Genomic DNA, 11,431 nt, shown 5'->3' on the forward strand with positions numbered 1-11,431 from the left:
CTTGTAACTGACACCTTGATGATGTGGCGCTGTGGGATCATTACACATAGGGTGACCAGCTTGTGATGGTGTTCTAGGAGGCTCCCAGCTTTAAAACTGAAAGTTCTTGGGGAGCCTGGGTGGCTCAGTCGGGTAAGCGTCTGCCTTCAACTCAGCTCATGATCTTGTGGTTCGTGAAGTTGAGCCCTGCATCGGGCTGTCTGCTGTCAGCACAGAGCCTGCTTCAGATCCTCTGTCCCCCCTCTCTCTGCCCTTCCCCCCTTGTGTGCACACTCTCTCTCTCTCTCAAAAATACAGAAACATTTTTTTAAAAAGTAAATAAAATAAAACTGAAAGTCCTTTATCCTGGGAACCTCTCAGAGACAGACCCTCATTACGCAGGACGCAGCGCACAAAGTCTCCTTGCTAGACTATGGATGTAGCTCGGAGCTTCCTCACAGCCAAGGCAAAGAGGGAAACACGCCCTGTTATGAGATTTTCAGTGTCAGTAGCAGTGCAAAAGAACTTTCCACAAGGATGTGTCCAGTGTGTTTCTACGGAGCACTCAAAATGTGGCTCGTGTGATGGAGTAACTGGATTTTGAAGTTTACTTCATTTCCCTCCATTTAAACGTAAGTAAGAATCCCCTATGGCCAGTGGTGACTACATTGAAAAGCACGGCGTATTAGATAAGAACAAACCAGAGGCTCAGGAAAAGCCTGGGGGGCAGGCAGAGGGGTAGAAAAGGACAGGGGAAGCCAAAAGAGGGAGTGAATGTAAGAGAAGGGGTCCCCAGATGCCCCCCTCTCCGCCCCCAGGTTAGTGCAGCATGACTCACGCTGACTCAGTGGAAAAAGTGAGCAGTGCCTGGATCGCTCCCTGGCACCAGAGGGCATCCAGGATGTCAGAAGGAAGACCTCTTCTGCCAGGTAACAGAATGCACCTGCACGGCCTTAGACCCAGAGCCTGGGCAAAAGGCTTCCTTCATGTGTGCTCTGGATGGTCCCCCTGACACCCCTCACCTTCCTGGTCTCAATGTCAGGATCTCCGGAGCCTGCTAAGCACCTTGGGTTCTGGAAGGCCAAGAAGAGGGAGGCATGACACCCGCCCCCCCATCCCACCCCCTCACCCCGCTCCAGTCTGTCTGTGACTGGGAAGCTGATGACTCCAGGGTCAGAAATAACCCCACAGTCAGCTCGCCGCGTGCCACCCCTCCCTTTCCCCTCCGTTCCCAGAAAGTCTGGGCCCTGAGTCAGAGGGAAGAGCCCAAAAGTAAACAAGGACCCAGATAATCTGCTATGAAAACCACAGAACCATCCCGCGGAATTCTTTGATAATTCAGGGACCTAGGGAAGAGTCGAAGCCTGGAAATTCAGATGTCTTTCCCCCAATCCAGCTGCACTCCGGACTGTGTAGACGGGTGCTGTGGGGCAGGAAGAGGAAGGAGAAGAGAGAGGAGATCCTTGGCACCGAGGGAATGGGGGAGAAGGAGAGCTGGGCTGACCCTTAGAAGTGTCCAGGCCAGGAGCAGAGGAGGAGAGGGCACAGGCCTGCCCGCAGGAGGCCTCCAGTCCCCTACACAGTGGACACACACGCATCAGCAATGGTCAGAGGCCAGTGTGGAGCAGGGGTGGGGGGGGCAGCACATGGGATTAGGGGCCGTCCAGGTGTCAGATGCCCCTCTTTATTCATTCCCTCAAAATAGCCTGGGACACCTGCACCCCACCCCAGAGCTGAGTCACTGACCCCAGGCCTCAGATGCAATTTGAATGAATGAAGCTGTCCCTACTCTTCTTCCCCTCCCAGCAGAAAGGACATGTAACTGATTCCCTGGGATGGAAGGGGAACTTCCACAAGCCCTAAAAATAACTAAGCCACTTCATACTCTGAACTTAGCCTCTCCCCCCCCCGCCCCCGCCCCCACCTGGCCCACCCCATCGCCAGCAAGATAAAGGCAGCGGCTAGGGCTGGCAGAGGACAGAGACCCGAGCCAGGGCAGTGAGACGGCATCGAACGAGGCCAGCAGAACAGGACCGGCCGTGAACAAGAAGCCGGACGGGAAAGACAGACCCCCAAGCACCCCCTCAGCCAAGTGGGATCTTCAGGTGAGTCTTTTCCCTGTCTTTCCATGGCAGGCTGGTCCCCTCTGGGATGGCTCTCAGGGTAATGTATATCAGGGGTAGCTCTGGGCAGAGGAAGGAGGTCGTAGGTGAATTGGGGGGGGGGGGTTTCCTGATATAAAGATTCCATGAGGAAATTAAAGGAGAATTAGCATGAGCCCCATGGCCCGTCTCAGAGTGGCTGCCACAGGCCTGAGTCCCACAGAAGAGACAGGTTCTTACCAGTCTGGCATAATCCAGAAAGGCTTTCAGGAGGAGGTGGCCTGGAGTTGCGATTTTTAAAACACAGGTATGGAGCTCCTCAGGCTTCAGGGTTTCCTCTCAGGGGAGCCCCAGGCAGGCCCAAAGTCTGGAGGAAGGAGGGACCCAAGAGAGGTGAGAGGACACGGGGGCTGGAGGGTAGGAAGTGGGCCCAATTCCGCCCAGTGAGGACGAACCCCATGCCCAGCTGTTGTGGACGAAAGTCTTGGCATATCTGGCACCAGAATATCTTCCCAGGGCTGGCCTGAGCCCAGCTCCCCACATATCATGGCCTAAAGCCTGGGGTGGGAGGCCGACTTTGCCCCAGGCCATGGTCTTGCCCAGTAGGAAAGCCCTTGGGGCAGATCTGGGGACACAAGGGGGGGAGACCAAATCTGAGTCTTCCCAGATATTGAGGCCTGTGGAGGCAGCCGAGTCAAGGACAAGTAGACCTGAGAGAAAAGGTGGGGTCACCCTGAGAGGCTGGCCCAGCCCTAGGAGGCCAGGCTCTGGGGTTCAGGTCTGACCCTAAGTCTGATAGTCCGGTTCTGATTCCATCCACACCCCATGCCTGTCCCTGCCCTTTAGAAACTTAAGCCCCACGAGTTTCAGTCCAGGCAGGGGCAGGGGTGAAAGGGCCAGGGGTCAGAAAACCTGCTTCAGAGCTTGCCTTATGGAGCCCCTTGGAACAGCTCCTTCCTGTCTTTGGGCCTCAGTTTCCCCACCTAAACAATGAGGGGGTTAGGTTCCTTGACCTCTGAGTGTCCTTACTTCTGACATCCCTGGACTGATGATTCTAACAATTTGTAACCATAGCAGAGATTCTGCAGATTCCTGGGGTCGGCGGTGGGGCGGAATTGGTGACCTATACGTGCCATCTGCTCAGGCCGCACTGGTAGTGACAGGACAGGGAAGCATGGGTGGCCTTTTTTCCCATCAGAACTCAGAAACAAAAGGAACCACCCGGAGCGTGCCCTGAGACTCAGGCTACAGGTTTTGTTCGACGTGTCCCTCCTCGGGGCTCTGATGTCTGGCGGGCATGCCGGATGGCTACCTCAGAAGGAGGGTGACAGGCAGGTCTCAGGCCACCACGTCTTCTGAGGCAGCCACGAAGAGGATGTCCTGCCCCCCACCCGCTGCCTGTGTCCTTGCCCCTCCCCCCACCCCCAGGCCCCAGCCCTGGTCATCCTGCAGGCCAGGGGCCTGATATCAGCTCAGGAGGAGGGGGCAGGATCAGGGAGCCCCGGGCAGAGAAGATGAGGTGGGTGACGGAGCCCAGGGGCCCAGGGGCGAGCCTGAGCCTCCCGCCAGAGCCCAGGGCCGCGCCGAGGCCAGGACCTCCGCTATATTTAGCACGAGCACGGAGCTGAGCCGTGGGTCAGGGGCAGCGGGAGGGGGGACGTGCTTCTCATTCTTTCCCTACTGGCCTCTGAGGACTGTCAGTACACCTGTCACGAGACAGATAAGACACACAGAGGACAGAGACCAGAGAAGGGCTGGAGGGGTGGGAGGCCGTCGGGGGGGGGGGGGGGGCGCTAGGGGGAGCAGTGCCGGGGGGAAGCTGACTGATGTGAAAGGAGGAGAAAGAGAAGTTCAGGGGTTTGGGGCCGGCTGTGTGCAGCTGGGGAAGAGTCTGCGTGAGCAAGGGCAGGCTGTCTCTGCAGTGAGCCCTCAGTCCGCTGCCCTCCCTCCCTGTGGGTGTCACCCCCATGCTCTCCTAGGGGTGCCTGTGGGGGAACAGAGGGACCACAGCCAGGAAGACAGCTTCGCGCCCCCTCCCCTCCTATTTCTTGGGAGCTAGGCCCCCAAAAGGGTCTAGGAGCACCGAACTCATTAGCAAAGCTCTGACTGTCTCTATGCCTCAGTTTCCTCGTCTTTAATTGTGAGTGGCTGGGCTAGAAGACCCTCGAGATTGAGGTCCCCCTAAGCTCAGACCTTCTGAGTCTCGGGGTATGGCACACAAAGCCCTTACCTGGGATTCAGGATCTGGCCCTGCGGAACCGTGAGGTATCTGGTGAACACCTGCGCCTCACAGAGGCCCCCCCCGGCCGCTTCTGCTGTAGCACAGGCCCCAGGCCCCAGGTGGGGCCTGGAAGGGCCGGAGAGTGAATGGAGAGCCAAGAGGTTAAAGGCGGGGCAGGGCTCCCGTGAGAGTGGCGACTGCGCCCTCTGGTGTTGTGAAAGGGAATTTCTTCTCCCTGGAAAGGAGTCCCCAGTTTAGGGACCTGCCTGCCTCTCCCGGACTGGGACCCTGTAGGTCAGGATTCACCGGGCAGCTCACGCGGGAAAACCGGACTAGGGTAAAGGAAGGCGAGGAGGGGGCGTGTCCAGTTTGCATCCCTTACAGGGCTACAGGACAAGAGTTTCATGGCCACTAGGGCCCCGCCTGCTTCCTAGCAACCCCGGGTAATTCTGGGAAAGCAGAAGCTTTGCCCGAAGTTCAAGCCTTGTCACACACCAGCCGTGCAGGGGGTGGGGCGATACCCCGGTGAGGTCTGGAGAGGAGGGGGGGGGGGTCCCTAAACACGGGTCGACGCAGGACTGCTCTGCCCCTTGGCCCCGCCCACTGTGACTTCTCCCAGCTCCCGGCCCTTTCCTCATCTCTGCCCCTTCTCCTCCGAAGGATGGTCAAAGCCCAGACGCAGGCAGCCCCCACGCCGGCCACTCCGACGGCAGCTGCAGAAGACCTGCCCCTCCCCGCACCCCCAGGCCTGGAGGGTCTGCCGCCACCGCCCCCCAAGGAGTCCTCCAAGTTCCACCAGCAGAGGCAAGCCAGCGAGCTCCGCCGCCTGTACAGGCACATCCACCCCGAGCTCCGCAAGAATCTGGCCGAGGCTGTGGCCGAGGACCTGGCCGAGGTCCTGGACTCTGAGGAGCCCACCGAGGGCGATGTCCAGTGTATGCGCTGGATCTTCGAGAACTGGCGGCTGGATGCCATCGGGGACCGCGAGAGGCCGCCGGCCAGGGAGCCCGTGTCGGGCGGGGACGTCCAGGGTACCTCCCGCAAATTTGAGGAAGGCTCCTTTGCCAACAGCACAGACCAGGAGCCTGCAGGACCCCCGCCATCCGGAGGGGACGTTCGTGCAGCCCGCCGGCTGTTTGAGACAAAGCCGCTGGATGAGCTGACCGGCCAGGCCGAGGCGCTGGAGGCCCCGGTGAGGGAGCCGGAAGCCAGCGGGGATGTCCGGGGTACCAGGATGCTCTTTGAGACGCGGCCGCTGGACCGCCTGGGCTCCCGCCCCTCCATCCAGGAGCAGAGCCCCCTGGAGCTGCGCTCAGAGATCCAGGAGCTGAAGGGCGATGTGAAAAAGACAGTGAAGCTGTTCCAGACAGAGCCACTGTGTGCCATCCAGGACGCAGAGGGTGCCATCCACGAGGTCAAGGCTGCGTGCCGGGAGGAGATCCAAAGCAACGCGGTGAGGTCTGCCCGCTGGCTCTTCGAAACGCAGCCTCTGGACGCCATCAACAGGGACCCCAGCCAGGTGCGGGTAATCCGGGGGATCTCCCTAGAGGAGGGGGCCCGGCCTGACGTCAGCGCAACCCGCTGGATCTTTGAGACACAACCCCTGGACGCCATTCGGGAGATCTTGGTGGACGAGAAAGACTTCCAGGCATCCCCAGACCTCATGCCTCCTGGTCCAGACGTCCAGCAACAGAAGCATTTGTTTGAGACCCGAGCATTAGACACTCTCAAGGGGGACGAGGAGTCTGGGGCACGGCCCCCACCCAAAGAGGAAGTAGTCCCTGGCGATGTCCGCTCTACCCTGTGGCTATTTGAGATGAAGCCCCTGGACACTCCTAGAGACAAGGTCCAAGTGGGTCACCTGCAGCGCGTGGGTTCCCGGGAGCAGGAGGGGCTCACGTCTGAGCATCTATGCAGTGATGGCTCCTCAGCTCTGTCCCTCTCTCAGAGTGCTCCCCAGAGGGATGGGGTGAAGGGGGACGTGAAGGCCTTCAAGAACCTTTTTGAGACCCTTCCCCTGGACAGCATTGGGCAAGGTGAGCCTTCGGCCCATAGGGATGTGAGCAGAGCCGAAGGAATGGATTCTGCTGGGCAGTCCCAGGACATAGGGTCCCCGGTGTACGCCATGCAGGATGGCAAAGGCCACCTCCATGCCCTGACCTCTGTCAGCAGAGAGCAGATAGTTGGAGGCGACGTGCAGGGCTACAGGTGGATGTTTGAGACACAGCCCCTGGACCAGCTGGGCAGAAGCCCCAGTACCGTGGACGTGGTGCGGGGTATCACCCGGCAGGAAGTGGTGGCCGGAGATGTAGGCACGGCCCGGTGGCTCTTTGAGACCCAGCCCCTGGAGGTCATCCACCAGCGGGAACGGGAAGAACGCCAGGAAGAAGGAGGAAAGAGTCAGGCAGGTCCCCAGCCTGAGGCACTCCCAAAAGGTGATGTGCGGACCATCCGGTGGTTGTTTGAGACCTGCCCGATGAGTGAGTTGGCAGAGAAGCAGGGGTCAGAGGTCACAGACCCCACAACGGAGGCCGAGGCTCGGTCCTGCACCTGGATGTTTGCACCCCAACCCCTGGACAGGCCAGAAGGCTCCAGGGAGCGGCACCTGCAGGTCAGCCAGATGCAGGCTGGGGCCGGACAGACAGACGGGCATGTCTTTGAAACGGAGCCTCTGCGGGCCTCGGGCCGTCCCTGTGGAAGAGGGCCTGTGCGCTACTGCAGCCGCGTGGAGATCCCTTCGGGGCAAGTGTCTCGGCAGAAGGAGGTCTTCCAGGCCCTGGAGGCAGGCAAGGGGGAAGACCAGGGGCCCAGAGTACTCCCCGAGCCCATCCCTGTGGGCTCTGTGCACAAGTTCACCTGGCTCTTTGAGAACTGTCCCATGGGCTCCCTGGCGGCCGAGAGCGTCCGAGGGGGCAACCTCCAGGAGGAGCAGCCCACGGGCCCCTCAGGCAACAAGGCGCTGGAGAGGCAGGAGACTGCGGCTGAGGGCACCCTGAAGGCTTTGCACACTGTGCCTGGCATCCTGCACCATGGAGGCATCCTCATGGAGGCCCGGGGGCCAGGGGAGCTCTGCCTGGCCAGGTACGTGCTCCCAGGCCCAGGGCAGGGGGCACCCCACGTCCGGAAGGAGGAGCTGGTGTCTGGCGAGCTTCCCAGGATTGTGCGCCAGGTGCTGCGCCGGCCAGATGTGGACCAGCGGGGGCTGCTCGTTCAGGAGGACCCGGCGGGCCGGCTCCATCTGAAGCCACTGAGGCTGCCAGCTCCGGGCGGCAGCGGGGATGTCGAAGACGTGGATCCCGAGTTCCAGCAGCTGCTGGCTTGTGGCCTGGGGGCCTCAGTCACGAGGACCGGGCTGGTGATGCAGGAGACTGAGCAGGGGCTGGTCTCGCTGACCGCCTACTCCCTGCAGCCCCGGCTGACCGGCAGGGCCCCTGAGAGGGGCAGCGTGCAGCTGCTGGCCAGCTGCATCGACAAAGGAGACCTAAGCGGCCTGCACAGTCTGCGGTGGGAACCACCAGCTGATCCAGGTTCCGTGCCCACCAGCGAGGGGGCCCAGAAGCTGCCCCCAGCTGAGAACATCATCCATGTGCCCCCTCTGGACCCCAGCATGGCAATGGGGCATCTGAGAGGCCCGGGGAAGGCGGTGCCTCTGGCTGGGGAAGGGAAGCGGGAAGATAGCCACACCGGACACAAAGGGATAGCAGCTGCGGGAGAGTCGGAAGGAACCACAGCTAGGCCCCTGGGGCCTGGGGCCCCGGACCTCCGGGCCGCCATGCAAAATCTGCGGGTGGCCACCGCCGAGGCCCAAAGCCTGCACCAGCACGTCCTGAGCAAGCACAAGCAAGCCTCCACCCCTGGAGCCACCTCCGCACCCTGTCAGGATGGTCAGCGGCAGGCATCGGCTGCGGCCACCGTGGCTGCCCAGAGCAACGCTGGGCCTATGGCTGGAGGTGACCCCAGGATCCCAGCAGCCCCCAGAAAGGTCAGTGGGGAACAGGAAGCACTGCCCGGAGGGCTGCCGGGGGGGTGGGTGACTATTCAGGATGGCGTCTACACTGCTCACCCCGTGAGGACCTTTGACCCATCAAGGGGTGTCCAGCCTTCCGAAAGAGAGCTCCCACAGAGGGGCGGGGACGCTGCCCCCTCGGCCCAGGCTCCAAGCCCACTCCAGGAAGGGCCAAGGCTGAGTCGGGGGCCTGGGTGGGAGGAGCCTGGGGGCTGCACACAGACGGCCTGGGGATCTCCAGAGAAGGCGATGGCAAGAGTCGGCCCAGGAGGCCTCCAAGCTGCAAAGGTTGCCTCTTCAGCCCACCACACTCTGGCCTCTGGGCCTCGGCCTGCAGGTGCCAGCCTGCACTCCCATAATGCCTCTGTTCCTCCTCCTCCTCTTCTCTCAGCTGCTGTGACAGGACCCGACTTTGCAGCCCAAGCCCGCCGCGATGAGGACTGTATCCAGCAGGACTCCGAGGCCCTGAGGGCCCCCCTTCTCCACTCCCACAGCAGCCCTGCCAGCCAGAGAAGCCCTGGGGACGCACAGACAAAGACCCCAAACCCGGAGCCCAAAATGCCCCCGAGGAAGAAACCTCAGCTGCCTCCCAAACCCGCACACCTAAGCCAGATCCCCCCTCCCCAGTGGCTGCCCAAGCCCTCAGCTCTGTCTCCCGGCTCCTCCAGAGAAGCCAGGCAAGGAGACTACAAGCCAGGTGAGAGAGACGCAGCCACCGGCGGGCCAGCCCACGTCCCCACCACTGCCAGCCAGGCATGCACGCCTCCGGCTGGATGCTCCAGAGAACAGAGCCGGCCCAGCCCCCAACATGGCCCCGGCGCCACGGCTTCCAGATCCACCAAGAGCCAGGCTGCAGGCAGCAACGCCCAGAGCGCTGAGCCCCACAAGCTCTCAGCTCTCCACGGTCACCCCACCTCACCACTGCAAGGTCCCAGCCCCCCAGGAGAGAGGCCCGAGGCAGATTCCCAGCAAGGGGCCTCTGAGAACGCGGGGCTTCTGCCGGGAAGCCAGCAAGAGCTCCAGGGTCTCCTGAGCCAGGTGCAAGCCCTGGAGAAGGAGGCGGCAAGCAGTGTGGATGTGCGGGCACTGAGGAGGCTCTTTGACACTATGCCCCAGCTGGGAGTGGCTCCTCAGGCTCGTGCTGCCCCCCAAAAGCCGGAGGCCTCAGTGGTGCAGGCCTTTGGGGAACTGACAAAGGTCGGCACAGAGGTGGCCCGGCTGAGGGAACAGACCCTGGCCAGGCTGCTGGACATTGAGGAGGCTATACACAAGGCCCTGAGCTCCATGACTGGCCTCCAGCCTGAGACAAACACCAAGGGCCAGTCCCAAGGACCCCTGAAGGACCACGGTGCCCGCAAGATCGGTAACACGGACAGGAGGAAAGACGGACCTAACTGCTCAGGCCGGGAGGTCAGAGGGCAGACTGCAGTCAAGAACCAAACCCAGGATGCATGCCCAAACCCTGATGCTCTGGACTCTGAGGTCCAGAGTCAGGCCAAGGTCAGAAATCACGCAGAGGCCGGGGGTCAATCAGCCCCAATGGTTCCTTCCACCAGGAGGCCAGAGACATTGAGAGAAGGCTCGGGCCTCCCTGGGGTCTTTCCTTCCAGCCCTTCCAGCCAAGATTCATCTTGCTCCCCGACCTTCATCTCCATTGAGTCAGCAGCCACAAGGAAGCTTCCAGAGGCTCCCAGCCCCAGGGGCACTCACCTGGCACAGGATGTGGGCCAGGCCCAGCTCCACCAGAAGGGTTTCCAAGACAAGGCTGGAAAGAAGGAGGTCACCCCGTGCTCTGGGCAGCCGGAGCCCGCCCCTGCCTCCTTAGGAAGAAGCCCCCTGCCCGCTGGGCAGAGAAGCATTCTGGAGCTGCAGACTGGACCGGGCGGCCCCCAGTGCTATGGAGCCACAAGAACGACTACCCAGCAGTACGAAGGGGTGGACCAGTGCAGGACCCCAGCCCTCCAGCCCTCCACCGGGGTCACGGAGGAGGCAGAGCTGCCCAGGGCCCCAGGACCCCACCTCGAGCTCCACGCTTCCCCCTTGCTCCGGCAGTTTCTGCACAGCCCAGCCAGGCTCAGCGGGGGCCTGGCAGAGGCTGGCAGGGTGCGTGCTCCGTGCGGCCACTCCCAGGCCGAAGCCCAGTGAGCCCCTGAGCCGCCACCATAGCCTCCGACCCGCACTGGGGGGCTTCCCTCCGGGGCCCCAGGACCGAGGCGGGTGCCAACCTCCTTGCATACCTGAGGCAGGACCGAGAAGAAAGGGCATCTTCGGAGACCTGTGGGAGGTTCCCGTTTCCTCAGCTCCATCAGTAGGCCCAATTCTTGCAAAGGGAAGAAAGGTTGGGAAGAGGCCCGCCAAGTGGCACGGACATGGGAGTGGCACGGGGGCCGGTCGCTGCTTCTGGAGGACGGAACGTGGACAGACGCACCTGTTTCTCCCACAGGCCCGCCCGTCCGCATGAGTCCGCAGGCCTGACGCTGAGCCCCTGAGTGATCCTCCCCCCTCGGCCGTTCTTTCTTTTATTATGAGCCAAAATGTTCTCAGCCCTCTGCTCCTTGATTCTTGGAGAAGACAGGGCCAGCTGGGCAACAGGACCGGTTGCTGTTCAGGATTGGCCTGAGGGCTCCAGAAGGGCCCTGTCGCAGCCCTCTCGTCACTATCTCCCTCATTCAGCGGCTCATCCCGGCCGCCCAAAGATCACACACAAGAGGCTCAGCAGTCAGCCGCGTCCGTAAAACCAAATGTACTGCCTCTCTGCCCCCACCACCCTTCACTCTGTACCCCAGATGGAAACGATACAGTCGGAATAAACACAAGTTTTATTCTGTCGCCTGCGTGCGTCCATCTGACGGTTTGCGCGTCTGCTCCGGAGTCTGGGTTCCCGCCATGGGGGGGGGGGGGGGGAACAGCCACGACCTCCGCATGCCCCATTTGCCTGGCAATAGCAGGGTTGGAAGGCTCTGAAAAGCCACCCCTTCTTCCACCATCTTGGCTGGGAAACAGAGGCCCCGCACACTGGCTCCCCTCCCCCCTTCCCCAGCCCATACATACACTGCTTCCCCTCTACCTCTGGTCTTTCTCGGACATCATCCTCGAGTGGAATCTGACCAGAATCCTGCTCCA

General features: G+C 61.7%; 1 protein-coding gene across 1 annotated transcript; it reads left to right on the plus strand.

The window, feature by feature from the left end:
• Positions 1 to 1,942: 1,942 nt before the first annotated feature.
• On the plus strand, positions 1,943 to 8,875 carry XIRP1 (xin actin binding repeat containing 1). Its single transcript, XM_043595705.1, has 3 exons — positions 1,943 to 2,084; positions 4,963 to 8,284; positions 8,700 to 8,875. The coding sequence occupies exons 2-3, from the start codon at positions 4,964 to 4,966 to the stop codon at positions 8,706 to 8,708; spliced, it is 3,330 nt and encodes a 1,109-aa protein (XP_043451640.1). The 5' UTR covers positions 1,943 to 2,084; position 4,963; the 3' UTR covers positions 8,709 to 8,875.
• The last annotated feature ends 2,556 nt before the right edge of the window (positions 8,876 to 11,431 follow it).

This window comes from Prionailurus bengalensis, chromosome C2, assembly GCF_016509475.1.
Source record: "Prionailurus bengalensis isolate Pbe53 chromosome C2, Fcat_Pben_1.1_paternal_pri, whole genome shotgun sequence".
Taxonomy (NCBI): Eukaryota; Metazoa; Chordata; class Mammalia; order Carnivora; family Felidae; genus Prionailurus; species Prionailurus bengalensis.

Excerpts from the sequence above, each read along its gene's own strand:
- XIRP1 (XM_043595705.1), top strand. The coding sequence starts at position 4,964 with ATGGTCAAAGCCCAGACGCAGGCAGCCCCCACGCCGGCCACTCCGACG.